This window comes from Ascidiella aspersa, chromosome 6 (genome assembly GCF_963924565.1).
Source record: "Ascidiella aspersa chromosome 6, kaAscAspe10.2, whole genome shotgun sequence".
NCBI classification, from domain to species: domain Eukaryota; kingdom Metazoa; phylum Chordata; class Ascidiacea; order Phlebobranchia; family Ascidiidae; genus Ascidiella; species Ascidiella aspersa.
In genome coordinates this window covers 18,947,701-18,972,930 of record NC_139452.1, presented here as the reverse complement: position 1 = coordinate 18,972,930, position 25,230 = coordinate 18,947,701, and the positions used below count along the sequence as shown (strand labels likewise).

Genomic DNA, 25,230 nt, shown 5'->3' with positions numbered 1-25,230 from the left:
AAGGTTACTGCTGATCCAAGGGGGCATTGTGACATATTTCTTGCTTTTATGGGTGTTAATATGGTTTGTGTCGCAGTTCCTGATTTACAATGCTTCCACGACAATTTTTACAAAAATTACTCTAAAGAGACACAAAAACTTCGTCAAAAGCCATAATTTGACAAATTTTGACTTTATTAAAAAAATTTAACTCTATTGTAAATTTTAACTAGTAACAGTGATCAAGAGCCCACTGCATGATCGATCGTTCATTTTGTTTAAACACGCAAGTTTCAGGTTTATTTCGCAAATTATCGTGCTTATTGCAGGTGTATTTAATGTACATAGCCAGAACAGTTACGTTAGTCCTTTATCAGTTAGAATTTAACTGGTAAATATAGGCTACACTATTTAACTTAGGCAACGTCTGGTATTGATCCACTGTTTCATATTTAACATTCACTTGTCTCCCTTAAAAATGCATAAGATTTTTTTAATCCTGTTTTTTTTTTTGAGAAAGATGCAGTTGTAATTTTTTGCAAACTTTTCTTTTGTTCTTATTTTAGCAAATAGCCCACGTTTCCAATATGACGTTCATATATGGTGATATAAAAAGAACTCAATAAAACGTGTTGACGAGTGTTTTTGCAATATAGTTACCTTTGCCTCAAAATGTAACTGCCACATAAATGTATCAAGATTATAGGCCTATATACATATTTCATAACTATATTCAATTTTTTTTAAATATTACAAAAATAAATATAGCCCGAAAGACAAATATATAAAACTAACCAAATATATGCAAATGTGACGTTAAACAGTAATAGGCTAATATTTTATAAAACGTTTTTGAGATAACATTTAACATTAATTTAATTGACGCACAAACAGATATTTTTAAGCAGTTAGAGAAACAATCCGGCCGAAAAAATATTTAAATGTTTTTTTTTGTGCAACTTACAGGAGTTGCCAAAACACTACTTTTAAACGAAAAACGTTTGAAGAAAAAAAATTAGGAGGTTTATAGTAGGTAAATTACCAACAATATATACTCCTTTAGTAGGTTAAATAGTACGAAACTAAAGAAGTACATAGATTGAATATATTAAAGAATTTGCCAGCAATTAGACCGCGTTGAAACTTGTTTGGACGTCAATAAGGAACAATAAAACGAATATACCCAATTCAACATATTAAGCTCTACAATATAAAGAGAAAAAAATGAATGGCAACAGTATACATTATACATCAAAAAAACGAACACAGTGGATTGATCAAGATTTCTCACGGCTTATCATTCCAACGCAAGCGATCTGGAAGATTTTAAATGACTGTTTTTAGTCGGCGATTCGCTTCTTTATCTCTTCTGATGGACGTGCCCTTCTTTATTGATGGGAAGTCTTTTTAAACTTCGTCATGCTTGTAAGGGGACTTTTGTGTTTGGACATTCCCGAAGTATACAGCCATGGGCCTGTGATGGCTTTCGGCCAGGGTCACAATTAGAGTTTCCATAAACATGCCTGGACATTGTCTGGCACTTTACTTGACGCATTTTCGTACCAAGACCGCATGATGTAGAACACTGCCCCCAACGCCCTGCATGCCACTCTGGTTTGGTGTGGAGATCTTTGCGCCTGTTGATTAATGTCGGTTCACCGAACGAATGTTGTACAGAAGTTAAACGTCGTGACGTAGCTGTCGGACAGTTTCGAATAAAGCAAGGGAGCCGTTTGTAAGGCCTTTTTTTTGCAATGCACCTGTAAATAAATGTAATAGTTCAATGCAGAGGTTGGGGGATTCCCAAGGGGGGGGGACAGGGGGAATTTGGATTTTTTGTAAGAAATCGTGGCACAAAAGCGGGCTAATGTTTTTTGCCCAATGTGCCATGTATAACCTCCTAAATTAATAAAACGAAAATGTACTAGAAATGTACAATGTAACCGGAAATACTTTTTTACTTGAGCTTTCCAGAGGTATATTTTAAAAACGAATCCAGCCCTAAGACTGAAAACCGTAATAAGAACAACAACAACATCGGAATAAAACACACTTCGAAATAAGACGAAAATAGGACTAAAAACTAATATTCGTAATAACGCCGAAATCGAAATAAGTCCTAAACCAGTTGGAATAAGACCTAAATGGCCATAGTCAGGCCTATTCAACGGTTTACCTAACCCAAAACCCATCTCTAAAAACATCACTAACTCTCCTAATAAGTTTAACCCTAACATTACTCCCTTCTAACCCCAATCAGGGAAAATCATCCGATGCCAAAATAGCGGCGCCTTAACGGGACCGGTCCAACTAGGGCGTTCAAACGTATAGACATCAAAACGGCCGATGTCAGACAGACGGTCCCTGATCGTCCCATTCCCTCTACCTACAGAATCAGGCGTTATTCTGGCCATTAAAGCCCTATTTCGATGAATTTAGGACGTATTTCGACAGATTTAGGTCTTATCCACACGATTTAGATCATTGTTTCTCACAGGGAGCCACCTGACCCCCTTATGAAGGAATTTTTTAATTTGGGGAGAAAATTTGTTCCAGGGAGGAATTGTGGAAGAAAAATGATTAGAGAAAGAATTCATTTAATGAATGGTATTGTGAAGAGACGGCCCAAGGGTCGTAAGCATCGCTAAAAACTGCCGCACTACGTAAGCGCAGAGGGCATTGACCGTCGTTCACGATCGTTGTCGGATCAGAATGCCCTAACGACGAGCTTACGCCGTCATGAATCAGCTTTTACCTATAACTTTCACTGTGATTCGCATCATAGAGCCCATGTTTTCATAAAAATACAAACATTCAAGCGCTAAGAGGCGCTTAAGAGTAAAACTGGCAAACGATGCTAACGTTTTTTTTTTTATGTCGCGGCACACCGGTTACGGAGCACTGTCCTAAACCAGCAGAATTACTGCTCGCAAACAAATCCTAACACAATCTAAAAAGAAATAATGTCACAAACATAATATTAGGTTGTCTGTCGGACTCTTATGTGTTCATAATTACATGATTGTTTTGCTGTATACAAAGCTCTGTGGCCCACTGAAAACAGCGTCATGGCCCACTTCTTGGCCATGGCCCATAGGTTGAAAACCTCAGAGAAGCTAAGCTGGCCTACGAAGAAAAAAGGTTGAACACCAATGGTTTAATAAAAATAAGAAGCTTATTGTAGCCGAGGTTGGAGAGTTAACAGCGATTTAACTCGTTGACGTTCATTGTAAATTTTTCAAATAGCGGTAATAAATTACGATAACATTGCAAACTACCAACGGCCTTAAAATTCGACCGCACATTTATTTTTAGGTAAACATTATTACCAAATAAAATGTTAAACAACCATAAGAGAATTGTTCAATTATCCCGAAGCGTATCGTAGCTTTAAAATACCCAGGTGTGAAGTAATCGTATACGAACGTTTTAAATCACCCTGAAAAGACCCACACAATATCTGCCTTCATTGCTGCCAACTGTGGTCTTGTCGTAAGTGATATGTATATATCAAGTCGAGTTGTTTAAACCACAAACAGCTTAAGACACCTATACCAACATGTTTACCCCACCACGTCTTTATTGTTCAGTTTCACTGTACAACGGTTGCCATTGGCGCCCTGTATAAATCAGAGCCGTGCAATACGACATGCGGCACCTATTTTTGTTGTTACATGCACCTATAATATATATTTCTTTTTTTTGTAAGTAGCTGAAATTAATATTACTCTAACCATATGAAACGGGAAACAAAATCATCATCACTTAAGAGAAACGATGAACTGTTCGACATTCACTAATGTGTTACATAAATTCAGCCTAAAGAAACGTGACGATTGATTACTAGACTGTTAATCGGGTATTTTCATGAGTCCTTTTTGCCCACCCATGATAACCCTTTATCTTGAACTGATGTTTCTCTACCATAAACCGTTGTTTCTTCGGGCAATTGAATTTAACTGCCTGATGTAGTTAATATATTGTTTATTATTTGTGAAAATGTTGTTTGTTTGTTTGCTACAAATCGTTTAAATTTAAGCTTTTTCGCATAGGCTATATATTTTTTTTGTTCGCTTGCCATAAGGTAGGTGTATTCAGACCTGAGAATAAGTTATTATAACCTCGATTTCCGGTAAGCATTCCTAACTAAGTAGCTAACTTAGGGGACAAATTTAAAATCTACTGTTCTGGTGCCAATGGTGTATAACGTTCCGTATATAATAATACCGCTAACACGAGACATGTTTCGACCTAATGCCCAATTGACACCTACAAAAAATACTGGGAATCAAGAAATGCATTTAAATAGAGATTTTATATGACATTTTTATCAAGATATCCCGCCGTCACTAATATACAATATATATACATATAAAAACCTACTGTCAGTAAACAATTATGGCGTAACGAAGTGGTTCTTAAACTTCGGTCCTCTATACTTTTTTGCCGGTCCTCAAACAAACCAAAAAAAGATTGGCTTACTTTATGCAGTTGGCAAACTATGATGTTTTAACTACGCAAATGCAAATTTTGTTGCGCATCACGGATTTTCGTTTGTTTTTCAAGTAAGTATGTTACGCCCAATTTAGGGCAGTCTTTCAGCACGAAAGCGCCAAGAACAAATCATTGCACTTTAGCTACAAATTAAAATGCATTGGGTCGAAATAAATTCTGGCCTAAATTTTAGTTAATGGTAATGATGTCCTGACCTAAAGAACAATTTGTATTACAGTCTGGCGCTCGTGACAAGCGAAGCGAAAAAAAGCAAAGAAAGTATTTACTACGCTCAGGTAGTAAATACACATGCGGCCAGATTTTAAAGACCGAATTGCCTTAGTTTGAGAACATTAAATCCACTAAAGAGACAGGACACACAAAATCTTATGAAAAGTATTGAATTTCCACTAAAGAAACTAGTTGGAATCGCAAAAAAGCGAGGACACAATGTTAATAAACTTGCATGGACAGGTAGGTAAGACAACAGGCATAATTAGATTTGCTTTTGTTAATTGACCTAGTTAAACTAGGCAAAAAGTATTTCCCAATGCCCTGACAATCTTAGGCGGGGAATTTAATCCTAGACTAAAACGGTAGCAAAAACATCGCAATTGAACACCAAGACAAAGCCTGGTGCAATACATGACTCATTGCAACCCTACAGATATGTTTCGGCACAAATTTACAAACGGTAAAATGTTCTCATGACTTCCAGCGGCATCATCGCGCATAGATGTTTTTTGGAAACTGTCGTTCAAAACGTTAAAAATGTCAACATTGGTCAGTATACTAATGTCCGACCATATTGTGGTAACACTAGGGGATGGCATTATCTCAGCACAACGCGGTAAAGGCTTTTGGAAATTTAATACATGTTTATTAAATGACAAGCGTTACAAGGAAAAACTAAGACTAGTAATTACATATTATAAAGCAGAAAACCAAATAGGTGCAACCGATCCTCAAGGTGGCTGGGACGACTTGAAAGCAGTGGTTCGGGGAGAAATTATTAGATAAGCGGCCGAACTAAAACGAAGGTTTAAAAAAACTAATTAAGAAAACACAAAACGCTATTTCCAAAAATTCCGAAACATAAACAGCCCCTGCAAGAAAGATTGTTCAAACTTAAGTCGGATATTTAAAACACGGATGCTACGCTAAACAAAAAGCGCCGAAAATATTGCGTGTTGTGCCCTTTTATGCACAAGGTAACCCTTTTATCAATGTTAAAAGCCAAAACCCCCAATTATGCTACCCTTCTTCGCGATGTTATGTTCTGTGCTAACTTCCGAATGATATTCGGCTTTAAAAAGAGAGAGTATACCTCGGTTTTAAAAGATACATATAAGTATGGTCGTTAGCTGCATGACAGCTGTCCTACTATAATTTGTATTCTTGTGGTTTTATCGCCATTTAATTCTTAATAAAAAATGTTTCCCACTACCACGAATAATGCTATACTTTTTGGTGAGTGTTGCTTAGCCCTATAGGCAGGCATCTACTAAGGCCAAAATATAACAACGGTGCTCTGTGATGACGTAGTAGTTCACCACTAACCTACTTGTTTAAGCTTTCATGTAATTCTTATAGCGGAATTCTTGTGTTTAAAAATTGCAACTGATAAAGTTTTGAACAACAACTTATTATTGGCCTATTTATCCTTAGATCAAGATTAGTTGCTCTGAAAAATATTCTAAGAAAAAAATACAAAAAAGTAATACATTATAGTTTTCATTTTTATTCGTTGATTTTTTTTCTCCGAAGAGAATGGTGCTCTTGAATCACGGTTGCCGGTACGTAAAGGATTTTACTATTTTCCAGGTTCGACAGTGTCAAAGGGTAACAACCACTGGCTTAGTGTAAACTACATGTTTCAGTTTAGAACCCATTTACCCTTTAGAAGGACGTTTTCCTTTCTTCCCGCTTCTACATTTCACAAGTCTTGTTTTCCATCCAGATCCACACTTTTGGTTGCCATATGCTTTGCATTTTTTCCACGGACTTGTGACCCATCGGGGTAAATATTTTGCAGCTTTTGTTGAGGGACCGTTTCTGTGGATTTGTGACCTAGGCTGTAAGTGTTCAAATATAATAATTTTACCTTTATCAATGGAATAAGATTAATCTCCAAGGGCTACTATTAATGTCCATTCCATAATTTATGTTCTTCGTTGAAAATAATTTATTAATTATCAGATTATACCGAATACTTACACTTTTGCGCGTTCGTTTTGGTCTAGAAATGTAATATCTGTATTTTATTCTGGGTGACGATCGTGGGTTGAGGCTAAGAACTTGTAACGTTATAGGTTCCTCTAGGGGCAGGTGTGAGTGGATTACTTCGGTTGATACAGTGGCACCACTGTATTCAAAATTTGTTCCTAAATGCATTATAATTAAACGCATGTAAACGTCTCCAGCTTACAAATCACACACAGGTTTCCTTTACCGTTAACTGGAATGTCAAGTTGAATGGTTGAAAGTGTAAGTGCCCCATTAAGGATGTATTCCCCTCTGCTATTTCGCAAGGCTAGGTATATTCCGTCAGTTGTTCGCTTGCCCTTCTGTATAACTTTGATGGAAGCGGCTCCGACAGGGAAAGTAATGACATCATTATATCCGAGATTTTTGCTGTTGTATTTACCTTTAAAATGATGTAAATTTTTGTTTTCCGACATAGGATAAACGTTACACAACAAACTAAACCTGTACATAGTGTTACCAAACGAGATATAGAAGACTCCAAGTGTCAAGATAATGCCAATGTGCTCATTTAATGTGGGTAATTCGGAAGACAAAATATACGGCACAAATGCCAATCAATTATAGTGTTAAAATACTCCATATAGTTTGTAGGGAGTATAGCACCCAGTTTGCGATATTTGGGAGCGAAAAATTCTCATGCTATGTTTACTTTTTTTTGTTCGGTGTGCTATACACACTAAAAAACTTAAATTTGTTCGATGTAATGTTAAAAATGGTCTTCAAAAAAGTTTATTTTTTTAAACTCGCAACGTCAGTAAACAAAACCAAGCTTTTGTGCATAAAGGAAACGATGGGTTCATGGATCATCACCTGGCTATATTTTAATATAGTCTTCTATCGATAGAAAATTATTTTGAATTTCTTTGTGTATAGTTTTCTTATTAACCAGATATTTATGCACAACTGTGTATATTCTGGCAAATAACTGACATTAGCAGCCGATGAATAAATTTCACTCTACACGACCCTAAGATCAAAATAACTTTGAACTTTAATATTATAAATAACTCTATATAACCAACCTCTTACTCTCCTACAAGTCGATTTATGTCCTTTACATATGCCACACTTGTTGAATCTTGCTTTTGATCCCAATATACCATCGCAACCTGCCTCCATGCAACGCCCGTGTACACACAAGTTGGATGTATCAGGCCCACATCTACATGGAAAATTTGTAGACTGAAAAACTGCATAGTTCAATTAAACCCAAGCAGACCTTTAATTAATATTGAGGAAATAAGTTCAGTACGTTTGTTGCATAGAAATGATTATGTTTAAAAAAATCAAAGATCAACTTCGGAGCATAATGGTTGGAGGTTGTAGTAAGACGTAATAAGAATATCAAAGCCCATACAGAAGTAGGTATCATTTTGAACGTTGCGAATTGATGTTGAAAATGAATAAAGAGTTATTCAAAACGTTCAAAATGATACCTACTTCTGTAAAGATCAACTCGTTTATATTTTATGTTAAAACCACCTTGTGCCATCCACCACTCTATCAGCTAAAGTAATGTAGGCTCCAGTTTGTTGCGATTGACATATTAGTTTGCACCGATCTCGTGCAGCAATATCATGATATTTCGGTGTCCATGTAGTAAAGGTTCTATCGCCAAGCAGAGGAATGTTTTGGCCATTGAAAGCAGCACACTGTTCACTTCTGAAGTTACCAGGTTCTCTACCGTTGACTTTCGGGCATTTATGGATATTACAGCTGTTAAATATAATTCTATCCCCCAAACAATATCTGCCACCATTTTGAGGTATCGGATTGTTACATTGTCTACTTGCCATCTGAACTCCTCCTCCACAAGACCTATCAGAATGACAAGTTGTCAATTAAAAGCAGTTCAACAATAAAAAAAGATGATATAGAAATTTAAATTTTGTCAATATTCATGTAAATGATATACCTCGAGCATGAACCATACTGGCTCCAGGAACCCCAGTTTCCGTTTACAGGCTGCATGTTGGTTGGTTGAATGCACTTCCCTTGCCAGCATTTTTTACCAGGCGAACAATAGGTACCATCCGCTCGTGGATAATTTCTTGTGTGACATGATTCACTGCATATAGGCAGTATTTAGTCTAGGCTATTGTATTGCAAGATAATAATATTTTCCAAACTTTTGCACTTATAAAAACTTTACAATAAACAGTCCGCCTTGACTATGTAGAATAATTAATGGATTACGGGCAACCATTATCCATTATTTTTTTTAAACCAAATACTTTTTAGGACTTATGGGCCTTCTAGTCGTTAATTCTTAAACTAAGAAACTTAATTGATGAACTTACGATCTATGGGCGGATGGAATTTGACACCAAAGTCTCCCACATTCCATCATGTATGGACACTCAACAGCACCTTTCCCGAAAGCCATCTCACATTGAGTATTAGCGTTATACATTTCACCCGGAAGGTCGCGAGGAAATATCTGAAAGCATAAATTATATAGCCATTTATCCTCGCATACAGCTGCAAAAAACGGGGGGTAAAAACGTATCCCGCATCCCGAAGTAATTTATCTTATGCCTTTTCTAATTGACAACAAGCTAGGGCAGGGAATCTATGCCATTTGTGCGAATATATAATGTTTGCAATACGGACATCGTTTTTCGTGCAATACCTTTTGAAACAAAATAAACGCAATATATAATAGTTGTGCCTTGCGCGATCTTTTCACATAATTTCCACTCAACCGTCTCGCAACTAGGGGTGGTTTGAAGTTAGTAATATATCAATTACTTACTTGACAATTTTTTGTGTTACTTATTCAGGTTAATTGGTAAGTAAAAGTAATGCGGAGCTCTCTTATGTGGTCCAAATTTTTTTAGCGGATATTTCAATTTTGGTAATGGCAAATAAAAGGTGCTACTACTGCAACCTGCAGGGCCGCATGTGGAAAACCATTGAAAGGATAAAAGGCGATGCAAAGAGTCACCCCTTACATATGGTTAGAAATAAATATCAAAATGTTATTCGTCGCACACACACACATACTTGTTCTGGATTTACTGTAAATTTTGAACACCAAAAATATTTAATTATACGTGGAGATTTAATAAATATCATCATGCGGCGAACAGTTAACCAAACCTATTGATTTTAAACTAATAAAATCTGATCATTAGTTGATACATTCACAAAATTCAAACTAACGATTTATAAACGTCAGAGAACACAACCTGCATTTGTGGATGTCGTTTTAAGAAATGATTTTTACAATCTATTGTTTGCTCTTTTGGTTTGCTTCCTGGTACAGTTGTTTGTTTACGTTGGAAACGCAACAAATCAAGAGAAATAGATTACGTTGTGGTTAATTCTTACATTATTCACACCTGTGTTTTCTCTAAGAAACTTCATACTAAAGAAATGTTGTTATTTTACTTCACAAATCGTCTTGTGGTGCGCACATTTAAGCAATTGCAGCGCACCCTTATAGGCTTTGAGGGAACTTTCAACTCACACAGAAGTAGTAGCATTGTATCGTATTATGTAGAAACCTGTACCGAATTATCCAGTATTTACCTTAGGCTTGGACGGATAGTCCAATAAGCAGTTACCACGCCCTTCTTGCAGGTAGTTTAGCACTGCTTGTCTGGAACATGGGCTCCAGGGTTGCTTGCTATCAACTTGTGTCATAGTTGAACTCATAATATGCGTTGTGGGATCAATATCCACGAAATTGTAGCGACAAAGCCTGTTGTCATCGTGCATCATGTTTAACACGTGCCCAACCTGCGTATATTAAGTTGTCCTTAGTAACACTGTTATATGGGATAGTCCGGTTCTCAACCTTTCATGAGTGGTGGCCCCATAAGCTCTCAAAACTTTGTGGTCCCCCTTTCTCACGTTTTTGAAAAAATGGTCATGGAACGATTACTCTCTAAAGTCTTAAGTCAAAACAAAAACGACGAATTGAAGTCCTGGTTTTCGCCTGATCTACAAATTTAACGTATGGTTGAGACAACACTAAAATCGTTAAGCGGAAAATAAGTTACCTCATGGGCAACAGTATATGCTGCTGAGAGTCCATCGTCCTGAACAATCGCACAACTGTGATGGCTGGAACACATTGTTCCAACCTCAGCCATACCTGGAATTGGACACAATCATGTACGTATTACATAAGATTGAATAAAAATTAGTCATTTTTAGATTTCACTCCAATAGTGGGTATACTCCTTTCGGTCATTCGCGTGTGTTTTGTATTTTTTAGTTGAAAAAAATGTAAGCGTACATTTCACTAAGATATGACCAGGATTGTTTTACCGTTTAGGTTTGGTGACCGCTAATAAATTTTAGAAGGCTGAAACAACCCGCTTACAACGACAGCTGCTAATAATTATCTGCTGTAGATGTATAAGTACACAGTATATTTTGAGAGACCAAAGCAACTTAGAGGAAACACTGGAAACCAGTGCTCTTGAGAAAAGTTATGTAGCACACGGCCGTTTTTGCGTATTGTGTCTCGACATGTATTAGGGCTACCATATTTTCGGCACCCCAAAAGTAGACAGTTTTTGCCGGCAAGTAAAACGAAAGTAGAATTGTTACGTTTGATGATGTTTTACATTTCCTTGGTAGTTGCAGGCAAAAGTTACAAAACCAAAGCAAAGGACTGATCATTTTAACGTGATCGTAAAATTGTTTAGACCTAATATCATTTAAATTATATACAACCGCCAAGATGCTCCAAACTGATCCAACTAATAGGCTTGACTTAGTGCCAACTTTGCTAAAATAGTCGGTCACTTTAGAATTAGATGAAGATGAGGCTTCATTTTCACCTCTATTATCCTGCTTATGCTTCGTGGTTTTAATATGGCCAACGAGGCCAACACTACCTTGCCACAGAAATTAACGTGCCATATCCACAAGTAATGCATTCAGCTTCGAAATTAATATACGTCCTTTTGTGAAACAAGGTGTTTTTCTGAATACTTCTGGCGTAGCTTATCAGTAAACATAAATTCCCCTTTGGCATTATAATTTATGGCTTATTTTGCTTTATGGTTGTCTAAATTTAAAGAATAATAAATTCTGTTGCAATTTTTCTGGCGCAATGTTTGCAATAACAATCAAGAAGGTAGGGCTAGTAGGGCGATTTGTTGGAAAAAAATTTTAAACCAGCAATTTAGCATGTTTCATGGCTACAGTATTTTTTTGGAAATAAATACAACATCTCCCCTAAAAGTCTTGCTGAAAGTATAAGCAACTAACTCGAAATGCGAAAAAAGAGGACATTTGAGCATTTTTAAGCTTCCTCGGAGGACCTTTCACTTTTTTTGAGAAAAGAGGACATAAGGTAGGCCTAATATATATTATGTATGCAAGTACAAAAATATTTGCAAAAATGCGATCTGTAAAACTGTGGTACGCCATAGATACATGTATGTTTTAAACCTTAACAGTGTCAAACTTTGTAGAAAATTAAGATGATGGACTGATGTAAACCTTGCACTGTAAACCGTCATTGCAGAACATTAATGTGTTTCAAAATCAAGTCAAGATTTTGATTTGCTGTTCCAATCAAGATAAAACAGATTGCTAATTTAAACAAGGGTAGAATTGAACCCTTATTTAATATAAAGAAGGTGTGATTTACACTAGTACAATTGTGGACCACTCAACAGTCTCTGTGGACCACGTGAACTAATAGCATACGAAAACTATATTTTGTATCACTGGTCAGAACATACTGTTTTATAGATTTTTTTTACATAAGCTAGCATAGAACCTGTACAAAAGTTAAATGTACCGAGACGTATCTAAGATACAAGGTATAATTTTATACCTTCCCTAAAACATATGTTTTCTAAAGTCAAAATTCAGCTGAACTAATTTAAGTTAATTTCAGACATACGCGATGTTGTATGCTAATAAAAATATAGTTTTAAAACCGTTACAAATTCACAGTTACTGTTTGCGCAAAATTTTGGTGAAAGGTGTATAGCCTACAACCTATAGCCTACAAGTGTATTTATATTGAAAAGATAGCCTATATAATAATGCGCCCTGTGAGTAACAGATTTCCCTGGGGCGGAAACCTTTTATGGAGAGCAAAACTGTATTGGTGTGGCTGTCTAGAGAGTTAGGTAAAGAGAACGGATTGGTTTCAGGCCTTTGAAACAAGGTGGGTTGTACCGTTATGCTTGATTAATAGTGCGTGCAAGATCCACTTTCGTAGATTGCATAAGAGTTAACTAGCACTTTAGTATAAATAAATTCTTATTTTACCCTAATGAGTAAACTTGTATATCTCTTCAACCGAATTATTACAGATTTACTGATTTATAAAAAAAAAATTAGACAAAAGAGGACATCTGTCAAACAGTTCGATAGATTACCAAGTGTATCGCACGAGTCTCCACAAAGATCTTTTCGTGTCAACAAGATGGCAAGGTCTGCATGTTCGGGATCACTTTCGTCAGGAACGTTATGACGTTTTTGCCATTTGCAAAACTCATGCAGTGTTCGAGCTGCGCTGGTACTGATCGTAAGGTTGCTTCGTTTATCGTCCACGACCAAAATCTTTTAAAGAATTAAAAAACATTTTTCAGGAATTTAACAAATAAATTTTATTAGGCATTTACATATATCTCTAGTTTCACCTTCACTATGCTAAGGGCCAAGGCACTCCCAAGACTAGGATGGGAAAAAACTCTGTTAGCAACCATCATAATGCTGAGGATATAATGTTCCAGGTCTTCACCATGCTTTTCCGCCATTGATGCATCCGCCACAACCAGGGTTTCGATGTAACGCTGGCGCGACAAAAAGTCGCGCTTTTGGCGTGACTTTGCGGAGTAAACATTTGGATTCTTAAAGTCGACAACAAATTGCTTCGCAGTTTCGATTTCGTCAGAGGCTTTGTTTAGATTGACGACCTAAAACAGAATATATGAAAAAATTAATGTTAAAGCTGATTAGGTCGAGTAAATCGACATCGTTTCGAAACGAACTTGTATGATCATCAGTTAATGTAATGGTTATCACATGTAGGCTAATGTTAATCACGATGATACAAGTGTGTATCGAACGTAATTAAGATGTCGATTTACTTGATCTATTTGTATTTGACTTTTTCAAAGCTGCATTACAGATACGTGCATAGTGTAACTTACTAAAAATAAAACTGTGGAAATTGTTTCTAGATTAATTAAAATAAGTTTTTTTGTATCGAGCTTTGTGAGTATGAAAGTAAATGGTAACTTACTTTTTCTTTTGTATCCTCAAATGGGGAATTTAAGGTTTGTTTATATTTTGGTATAGGCTGTGTATTGTGTACTCCACACTGGGGTCTTTGATCGTAACCTGGACGGGGGCCTGTCACACTGAGGCGTTCGATAACGTGTTGGTTTGACGAGTTTCTAGAAATGTTAGCTGAAGGTCTGATAGTGTATAGATAATCTCCGGTATAAATCTCGCCCGTAAGACCTTCACATATGCTGAATGTTGCTTGTGATCCAGGTTTGCTTAGAACTGAGCCTTTGTAGAAGCATTTCCTTAGCTGTTGGTTGGCGAGGTAAGGCAATGATGTATTTATGAATTGATAAGACGAAGTAAAAGCGGGTGAAATTAAACTGGAATCAGGTTCCAGACTAACCTTAAAGTCTTCACCAAACGCGCTTATTTTGTAAATTGGGTTGTCGAATACCCCGTTAAGATCTTCTTCGATGTTGCCTAATCTTCGACTGCGATAGGGTTCAATGTAATTATCACTAAACGTGTTGAGCAAGCGTGTTGGTGTAAACAACTCAATTTCCGGTAAATTCATTTTGTCTTTGGGGCGGGGCTTCACGTCCACTTTAGATGCTCCACAAAAACATATCAGTGATAGTAGAGGAATCCAACGACGAAAAAATGACATGATGCAGGACCAAACTCATAAGTCTATTATATTGCCGATTGACAATTCAAATGAAATATTATTCAATAGTTATCACTTTTGTTTAATAAATTATAATATATGACCTGTGAAAACAAAATGCTTTGTTCTACGTCCTGGTAAACACAGCCAAACAGTTCAGATAAGGCATTGGGTGTGACGCGTGACCTTCCACGAATTGTTTTAAATAAGTATGGCGAATAAGAACGAGCGTTAAAGCATAAAACAAAAAATCGTCTGGGTTTATTAACAAATTGCGAAACTGATATTGTTAATTGACGTATAAGAATATTAGCCAGCATGCTGTTGTATGGACAACACCGTGCTACAAAGTTTTCCTGAACCTAGATAAAACTCATTGCTAGCCGCTGACCAGCTAGCATACTTTCAGGAAGATCACCGTCGGTCGTATATTGCCGTTTTACTGAAACAAAAATGTTGTGTAACAGTTTAGCCTACTTAAAAACTAAAGTAATTCATTAAACTAACAAAGACCTAGCACAGGGTTTCTCAACCGTGTCCCTCGCCCCCCTGGGGGGCCACGGAGCTGTCATTGGGGGGCCACGAGCATAAGTCTGTAACAATGTCATGGTATTGCAAAACCTGTGTCACTATTTTGAATTTTTTTAGTTAAACTCAACTTGTAGTATTAAATCTTCTTTTCGCCTAATTGCCAATCATTGTTACGTCACATACAACCAAAATTTGTGTTTTTCCTGTTTACTCAGTTTTTCTTTGGAACGTTTAACCAGCATTTTATTAGTTTCTAAACCGCAAGTTGGAACAAGAGTAAAACTAATACAAGCAGTTGAACATTTTTTTTCACAGAATAATTGTTGTTGTTCCATTGATTAAATTTTGTGGTAAAATTAATTGTGTTAAGTAGCGAAGGATAGTTGATTTGAACATACTTTCAAAGAAGTTTACAATTCCAAATACGTTTTTACACGAAACTTAAATATGGTTTTGTGTTATCAAATGTCGAAAACTCGCAAATAGTGCGAGATTTACGCCTCTTTTGGCTTCACAAAAGTTAGACGAGACGGCCATAATTGTGCAAAGTGTCTGCACTGCTCGGTTGTGGTGGCAAATGCGTCATTACTACCCTCAAAACTAAAAAAGCAACCCCGAAGAAAGAATGACGATACCAATGTTATTTCTGCCAAAAGAATGCGATTCGACCAGGAAGCGACGTTACCTTATTTTGCATTTTAAGTGTATTTTTTCATTGGCTTTCGTTCAATCGAAGTGTTTTTATTAACGTGGTGAAATAAAATAAGTGAAAACACGTTAGACACAATTTTAGATTTTTTTATAATCGAAGGGGGGCCACGAGGATTAAAAGCCTTTCGAAGGGGGCCACGAGGCATGAAAGGTTGAGAACCACTGACCTAGCATATTATCGAAATAGGAAATAGGATAATAACCTACTGCTCAATACATTTGTCCAAATCAGAGATACCCAACTATCTAAACTTCTAAAGCAAAATCGAAGTTTGAGCTTAGCCTACAATGCGATACACCAGGCTTGTGTGTCGGCTCGGGTATACCTTATATTGCTCCGAAGAAGTTATAATACTGTTGACAGCTTGTTGTATGTAATTGAAAATTAAACTTTGATATAATTATAAAATGAACACTAATTGTAAAACCCACTAGAGTTTTGTGTAAACTTCGTAAACGAATTTTGTGCATTTTTTTTACCCTAGTACAGGGGTTTTCAACCTTTTTTTGCTCATGGCCCACTTGATTAGTAAAAAAATGGCGGTGGCCCATCAACGTTTGATGAAAAACACTAAGTTTCAACAAAACAATAAATTAATAAAGCTTGTATATTATATCAAATGTGTTACGTCGTCCGATACTTAATCGCGTGGCCTGGGACCGCCCAGGCAGGTAGCTCAATATATAAACAGGAGAATGAAAGACGCACGCCTTCTGTTTTCTATTAGGAAAACAAAGGGGCGTAAACGCAAAATCAACACTTGACAAGTAACACATATACACACCAACTATGATCTGTCGAAGCCAAGCAACACGTGGCTGTTCAAATTACACAGATACCCTATGGCTGCAATTAAAAACCACTACAGCAAAAAGTAAGCCATTTTGGGGCACTATAGCAACGTTACACGACATTCAATATGTACAACATATACATTATTGGAAACTACGTCAACGTTCTCTCACAGAGAATATAATTACTCTACTTAGCTACGTTCAAAATGGCCACCGGCAAACCACAGTTTCAAATCTTAACTTTGCTACAAAGCATTAAACAAGTAAGAAGTCCTAAAACCTTTTTAATTGCAGCACACCAACAGCTAAAAAAATCGGCAGCACACCTACGAAATATATGTTGATCGACAACATCAGCAAATATGATGGGCAGCCAATAGAAAAAGGAATATTTTGTAGTGAAATTCGGCGAAGGCGCCGAAAATTTTAAGTATTACATTCCTTTATCTTCTGATTTTGCGGTTTTCTAAAAATTTCCGAATCCAGTCAAAGTCCTAAAAATTGTACTCCCTTGCTATATCGCACGGTTGATCTCTTACATCTGGAATATTGCATAAGGTCAAATTACCTACCTTGATTTTTCGCGACAATTCGACTTATTAAAAAGTACCCTGGAACACAACCAACACAATTACGGTAATGTCGCGGCACACCGGTTACGGAGCACTGTCCTAAACCAGCAGAATTACTGCTCGCAAACAAAACCTAACACATAGTAAAAATAAATAATGTCACAAACATAATATTAGGTTGAGTTGTTTGCTATTTATCTGTCGAACTATTATGTGTTCATAATTACATGGTTTTTGATATCGCTGTATGCAAAGCTCTGTGGCCCACTGAAAACAGCGTCATGGCCCACTACTGGGCCATGGCCCATAGGTTGAAAACCTCTGCCCTAGTAGATATAACTAACTGCTTCATTATGGCTTATATGACGCACGCCGAAGTAATTCAGAATTGATAAATGATAGTGTTAAATCCTGCTCAATTCGTACAGTTTCGTAATAATGAGATCAACTGCACAGGTTACAATATTATGGATGAGTTCAAAGTCAGGAAATAATATTTTTCAAAAGCATTTTATTTAAAAAAGGTTGGGGTTTCCGTATTACTGCTGCTAAGTTTCGATATAAAATCATTGCGCGACGCCCCTCAAACATTAAAACGCGCACAAGTGCAGTGATTCTCAAGCTTTGTTAGCATCAGGATAAATTAAAACATTTGATTTTAGGTTTTAAAGGGAGTCGCCAAAGCATCAACGAGGTTTGTTACGTCACACGCAAATTGTTGCTTAAAAATTGCTGATTCCTACGACAATTCGTGTGTTAGGTCACACGGTTGCTTGTTTGCTGCTGATAATTCTGCAGTCTGTTTTTATTAATAATTTGTGTGACTGGCTGATTTAGTAGTTGTAAGTAGTTCGTTAACGAATAATTCGTTTTTTTAAGTTGTTTTTATATCGCGGTATGGTATGTTATGTATGGTGGCCCATGACTGCCATCCTGTTTTTTTTTTCAATTTAACAAAAAAATAATAATTTAAAAAAAAAAAAAAAAAAAATTTAAAAAAAAAATAAAAATAAAAAAAAATAAAAAAATTATTAACTAAACTGCACTTTGACAGAACATAGAGACATAGTCGCTTGCACTCCGGCGTACTACAATGCCTCGCTGTGATGTCATAATGTTTATGATATATTTTCTGGAGCGTTGTAATAATTGCAATATGCAAAGCTACATGAACACACATGTGTGTTTACAACTGAAATCTAGCCCTTCTGAAGCTGCTTTTTGACCAACGATTACGGCTTACATATCGTGAGTTCGAACCTCACTGCAGGCTAGTTGTTTTTCTAGTCTGCCCTGCTTGCATCATTGATCGACAGGTTCGGTGTTTAGAGTCTGCAATGGCTTTCGGTATAATAATGTGCAAAGCTTGTATGTATCTGTAATAGCACAGACTTATTAATTATCTGATTACCAGTCGAACATGTAGCGTAATTTTTTAAAGGTTAACTTATTTAAGATACATGGAATACTAACTCATTTACAAAAGGAAATGATTTAATTTCGAATCGTTATTGAACAAAATTAAAACGCTCCCGGAGCCGCGATAGAGAACCACTACAACAGAACGTAGTGGCGGACAGTTTGAGAATCTTTGTCAGGTTAAATTGAATAAACATGTTAATATGAAAAAAAGTGGACTTTATTCAAACTGACTTTTTATTAGATAAAAAAGCAAATATTCCTATAAAATGATTTATAGCTATTTCATTTAAATAAGGGTGTAAAATTGGCGCGTATTGGGGTTTCCGTTTTAGGCGCGCTCAAAAACAATTTAAAGTAGAGCGTCTTGTAAAGGTTAGTTTACAAAACAAGTTCCATTCATTGGATGTAATCGTATAGTTCTGATCTGTCGGAGAGGGTGATAAATCTAGACGAATACGACAGCGCAAACAAGAGGATTATTATTTTTTTTAATGAGAAATTCCACAACTCCGGATATATCCCATCTATACTCTAAACAACTTTCAACTATGTCACATTGCAGACATGTTATAATTGCTATATCAACGTTAGTAAGCGGCAGCAAACGTAAGATTTTTTGTTGTTGCCCTTGTACTGTTTTGAGTTGTGCGGGCATGCTTTTGATGGTTGGAGATTTGATTCAAACATTTCAGAGTGCGTTTGTAAAGTTTTTTTAAAATTTTTTTTAACCTGAAAATCACAGTCTAAGTGCAGCCATTTTCAAAATAACTTTGATCAAAGTCATGTTGCTTTCAACAAATATTAGGTCACGGTCAAGTCCAAGTCATTTGCTTTGCAAGTCAAGTTATTTGCAAATGAATTTTGACGAAGCTCAGTGTATTTAGAGCAACACATTAGTCAAAATTTTGAACAAGCAGAAAAAATATCAAATAATAAACAAGCGGGAAAATTTGTTTTAAATGTACAAAGTCAAGTTATATTGGCCACTGTATGACTTATCTTCAAACAATCTGAATGCTTGATACTTGCCAACGGTTTATATCCTAGTCGGTAATTTATCCAAATGAATAAAACTATTGGCTTGCATGCACTTAATTAAAGTCATTAACAATCATTACAACACCAGTACATAAGCTACGAAGTCTTTCGTCTAGTCTCTAACAAAGCTATACACAAAGCCTCATGTCGAGTCCCACATGATAAACAAAGGAGTTGGGTGTTGGATTCAGACCTCCTCTACTTTTTTATGTTTGAAACAAAGTGATTTTGCTCATGTAACTTTTGACACCCGATCTTAACTGTAAACGTTTTGAGATGTTCGCCCAAATGATGCGACGATGCTGTACGCACAAATTAGGAGAAAAAACTATTATACTGTGATCGACCATTCAGTTTGATTAGTGATTACATATGACAACATAGTCGTTTGTTATACTTTCAGTCTTTTGTTTTCTTTTTCTCTTACTGTGGTAGGCTTTAATAAATTTCAACAACAAATATCAAAATGAGCTTTATTTTAAATTATATAATATTCTACTACTTAGTTACGCTTGTATATCTGCTGTATGACTAAACAAAAAAATTCAAACTTGGGTATTACACACTCACAAATGGCTCATTTATGAAACACAGTTTTGTAAAACGTCGATGTACGAAATTTCTGCTAGCGCACATAAAAGGTACGACGTGGACCGACGTAACGATGTGAACAGCGACCAATATCCGACGCGACAGCCGCAAGCAGTTAATCTAACTGCACTAAAAGCATTCTATATGTCTAAGTTGTACAAGAAGTTTTCGAAGTGCAAATCCGCTGGGTTGTGAGCTTTTGTTTAGTACACAAACACTCGAACGGGCGGCGTAATCGCGATCTGCTTTGCCTTAGGCGCCCCGGACGTTTTGATTGCGATGCTGTTAGAGATAACGCCTTATTGTATTTTGACCTCATATTTTCCACATACACACTTAAACACCATAAAGCCTCAGCTGTATTCCCGACATACAAAACTTGACAAAACATAAACATGAGTTTACTTTTTCAGTGTGGTATACTTTTAACAAAGGTTTTGTTTTTAAGTATGGCGTCACAGTTAAACTAAAGGCATGTAAGACAAACCCAGTACACCCATATTTTGTGCCAGCGGGATTATAGTTCATCGCACACAATAGGAGTATTGATGTGTAATTTTTTAGAAAATTCAGGAGAAATTTTGACAAAATCACGCCAAGAACATGCATAACATACGTAATTGAAGATCTATACTTAGCGCTTACGTAATCACGCTTAAGGGCTAGAGCAGTCGGCTTTTCGTCACGCTTGAGCTGTCTGGAAGTTTAAACACCATAGAGATAAAGTTATATTCAATTATTGTAGAAGTAGATTACAAACAAATAATAACGTAGGGGGAAGTTTAAATGTAACAAACCTGTTCTTGTTAGAGGATATGTTTTATTCGACAAAGATGAATTTTTTACACACAGTTAACAAACGCATTGACGTAAGAATAGTTTTAACTTTCACTCTTGATTTCCTATTTGCGAATTACTACGTATATGTTGTTAGCAATCTGGTAGCAGTTAAGTGGTTTAGTGGCCAACAAAAAAGCGAAACAATTTTCAGCGTTTCATTTGCCATGTTATATGAATTAGTTAAGAAAGCTATTAAATAGGTTTGTACTAGTATACCTTTCTCAATCTAACTTAATTTACGATGATAATGACCTATCGTACGAACTAAAACTATCCATATTATACGTGCATATGATACAAAAGCTTTTTCTAGGTTTCTGACGATAAGGTAATTTTTGTCGTATTTATTAAATCATGTTAACCAACACTCCCTTCTATACCTAACACTGCTGCTGTGAAATTCACTAGAAAGTACAGAATTATTTGGTTGTCTGTTGTCTATCTTGCCTTCCAGCTCTAATGCTTTAGGCGATTTGATCCATAACGAACACCTATTATGTGAGCTAGAGTGGTGTCAGACATTTTTTCTTAACCGATTTGCAAACAACAGTCTGGGTGCCTTTTTTGTATCTCCGTGTTTGTCAGTGGGTAAAAAGCAACTGACGTCACACCAGAACAAAGATGATTTCATGAGCGTAATCATGTAAAAGAATATTCCAGTGGTCAGATACTCTGTTATTGGCCAGATTGAAACTGTTTCGCTGAATTCATTAACACAATATTAAAGTGTTTATTCTCTATGTGAAAAATGTATTCGATTTCGGACCTAATTAACATTTCGTTGAAACAGCTAAGAGGCCTTATGTCATCAAAAAGGTCAATGGTGAGCACCACCTTTTTAAAAGCTAGCTTTCAACTAAAATTAGTTTTCTTTGTTAGAGTTGGTGCTCAATTTTTCTTAATAACCAACAAAATATCTTATATTTTGTATTTCGCATGTGCTGTGCAAAGATAGTCTAAATAATATGCTAGTAACTTGAAGAGGTAGCGGCCTATTAACAAACGCCTTATTTTATAGTACCAAAATTCCTGTTTCGAACAACATATGGGATTAATTTTGGCAGTGGTTCTTAACCCGTTTCTAGCAGGATCATCTTTTAGCACTGCCACCTACCAAATGTGGTATATTGTTTTTGTCCATTATCGTTCAGTAAATTAATTCCCAATGCTTATCAGCAATTGGATTTTTGGAATATGATTTAATTTCTCAAAAGTTCACAAACAAGGGGCCTACGTATTTATTTAAGATGTCATCACTATAACTAGCATTAATAAGATATCTGCTCTTCTCGAGTGAAATTGTGTTCAAATGCGAAAATAAAGTTCTGTCCTAACGTTTGAATAGTTTACATTAGCAAAACTTTAATTGAAAAAGATATAAGACGCATTTCGCACACAAATGATTTATACATTTACGAAGATATAATTTTACCAAATGTAGGACTATTGGTACCACAGCTGGAAGGCTGTACAGATCCCACGCAGAAAGTTTGCGCAAAGCGAAAACGTATAGGCTACTTTGCGTTTGGCATGCTTAAAAATCTGTTAGGCCCACTTTTAAGACGATTGCCATATTTTAAATACGGTATAGATTCGCGCGTAAACGGTAACAAATTTAAGTCCCTGAGCTTGCCTGTTAGAAAATGGTGTTAGAAATAAATAAATCTTACGAAGGGCGATGACTTTAATAGGCTATCTAATTTAGGCCGTTATACTTTTGATAATATGCTTATGTTTAAAATATATAAAAACATGGAATGGAATGCACGTAGTATTCCAAGCGTGATTGGAAAACACGCAGGATCTTTCTTCCAAACGCGATTTCAAAACAGAGCCTGGTGTGGCACCCCTGACCTCTGTGACGTCAAAATTGTCGATCAATTTTGTCAAAATTACACATGCGTAGATAAATAACTGAAAAAAACTTGGCGCTCCATCGATTTGGTACGTAAAAAAAAGAAAAAAACAGGTCTACAAATACTTAGGCTTGCCATACGTCCCGGTTTACCCGGGACAGTCCCGATTTTAAGGCCTTGTCGCATGGTTTACCAATTTGTCCCGGATTTTTCAATTTAAGATTTATAAAAAAAATTAAAAAAAAGGAAAAACTCTTGAGTTGGCCATTTTGGCAATTCTTTCTCAAATATTAGCAATACTTTTTACTTTTTGGTTGGTAAGGGTTTCAAGCAAATTTTTTAACATAAATTATTTATTTTTTCAGCGGGTGTTAAGTAGAGGAAGGTAAGCGAGCGCCGTCGCAAACCTTTCACCGTTAAGCAATTTTTTCAAAGGATTTATTTTTTCACGTATGACGCAGTTTTGTGCCGGTATTATTTGCTTGAATATTACGCAAATCTAAACAATTGCTGTTACAACTTAAACTTAAAGTGTAACGTTTGTTACTAATTTTGGATCGATAAATGTCGCATGTTTTCAACATTACAAATCAAATTAAAGTCATAATACATACTGATTGCCTTAATAGAAATAAGTTTTAATGTTACCAACTTAAGACTTAGGCCTATATGTTTACACAAAGACAAAGAGTTGAATTAGTTGCTTTAAAAAATGCTTTTTGGTTACATACTTCGTTGCATTGTTTAAAAATCTTTAATAGCAATTACTTGTGTGGAAATAAAAATTAAATCAGGTATTTTGCCTTAATTAAAATTAATTACTTTTAGGTTTAAGAACGTCTTGAAGTATGTTACCGCGCAAAACTTAGGTAAAGTTCGCAAAACATTGCATTAAATGCGGCGGTTTTAAATTTTGATCGTAATCAATTTTCAGTTCAAACGAGATTTTACTTACGTTGGACGCAGTATAGTAGGCTACCAGGATTACGTGTTTGCTGAATATCACGCAATGCGAATAATGGCTGCTACAACTTAAGTTTTTACGTTAGTGAGTGGTTTCCTATCAATATATGTCACTGGTTTCGTTACGTAAAATATGTTTGACGTGTTTAGCCGTTGGATAATTAATCGTTTAATTTCAAATAAACACACATTATTTGCAATTTTGTTTCAACAAAATGTAAAAATTTTAGTTTGCGAAGACGAACAATTAGATGTTTCACAGTCACGCAGATAAATGCGATAATTTATAACACGCCATTCGATTAAATGCTGCTTCCACACAGGCTGAAGAATGTGACTACATTTTTCGGGAAGCATTTAGTAAACCCATTTCAGGCACAATAAGCAAAAAAAGAGTCAAGGGACGACCGACATATATGCTGTATAACAATTAACGATTAGAGAAATTAAAATGTTTTATTTAGAAAAAATTAAAATGTTTACCACTTTACACACAATTTAGCACTCCAGCCAGGATTATACGCTATCCGTAAATTACTTTTTAGTAACATGGTAAATTACCTTTTAAAATCATCGGCAATAACACACGGCTCAAGCAAATGACGCAGAGTACAACATAATATGTAATAGTTTTAAGAGGCCAGCTTGATGGAATCTTACATTTTATTTAACCTATGCTTGAAAATGATTTTGGTTAGGCTGCGGGTTAGCGTTTGGGTTTGGGTGGGTCAAGCATTAATATTAATAATAAATATAATAATACTTGACCCCCCACACCCAAACGCTAACCGACACCCTAACCCAAATAATGTGCGATGCGGTATGCGGTTTTTGAGACCTTTTTTGCGTTACTTTCCACGTACCAAATAGAAAAAGACCCCCAAAACGGTTAATGATTTTGCGAATTGCCAACTTTTGGGCTACTATGTTTTGATAGTTTCTCGGTTTTTGGACATCTTTTTTACTTATCATAGCCGTTTTCTGTTTAGTCAGAACAGTATGCTATGTTTGATGGAGATGTAAGTTGTGCGCAGGGTTGGGCAACAACTATTTTTGCGCGAACCTGTCATTTGTCTAAATAACTTAAGTCAAGTCAAGTCAAGTCATTTGAAAACAGTGACTTAAGTCAAGTCATTACAACACTGGTTTATTGTGTGTTCCCATTATATGCAGGTTACAATCCCTAGATCAACCTTAGTATGCAGCCCGCGAAGTTTTATTTTGCTTTTTGCAGTCATTGGTGACCCCGACGTGATAATGAACACGCATAATATCTTCTGACTTTCTAGTA

At 36.0% G+C, this 25,230-nt stretch overlaps 1 protein-coding gene across 1 annotated transcript; it reads right to left on the bottom strand.

Annotated features, from left to right (window-relative positions):
* Nucleotides 1-523: 523 nt before the first annotated feature.
* On the bottom strand, nt 524-14,720 carry LOC146140611 (A disintegrin and metalloproteinase with thrombospondin motifs 4-like). Its single transcript, XM_083391097.1, has 13 exons — nt 13,967-14,720; nt 13,362-13,637; nt 13,098-13,281; nt 10,749-10,843; nt 10,276-10,485; nt 9,042-9,181; nt 8,657-8,809; nt 8,224-8,559; nt 7,764-7,903; nt 6,926-7,120; nt 6,691-6,857; nt 6,370-6,548; nt 524-1,739 (listed from the first exon to the last, which is right to left on the bottom strand). Exons 1-13 carry the CDS (start codon nt 14,618-14,620, stop codon nt 1,397-1,399), a joined length of 3,072 nt encoding a protein of 1,023 aa, XP_083247223.1. The 5' UTR covers nt 14,621-14,720; the 3' UTR covers nt 524-1,396.
* Between the last annotated feature and the right edge of the window lie 10,510 nt (nt 14,721-25,230).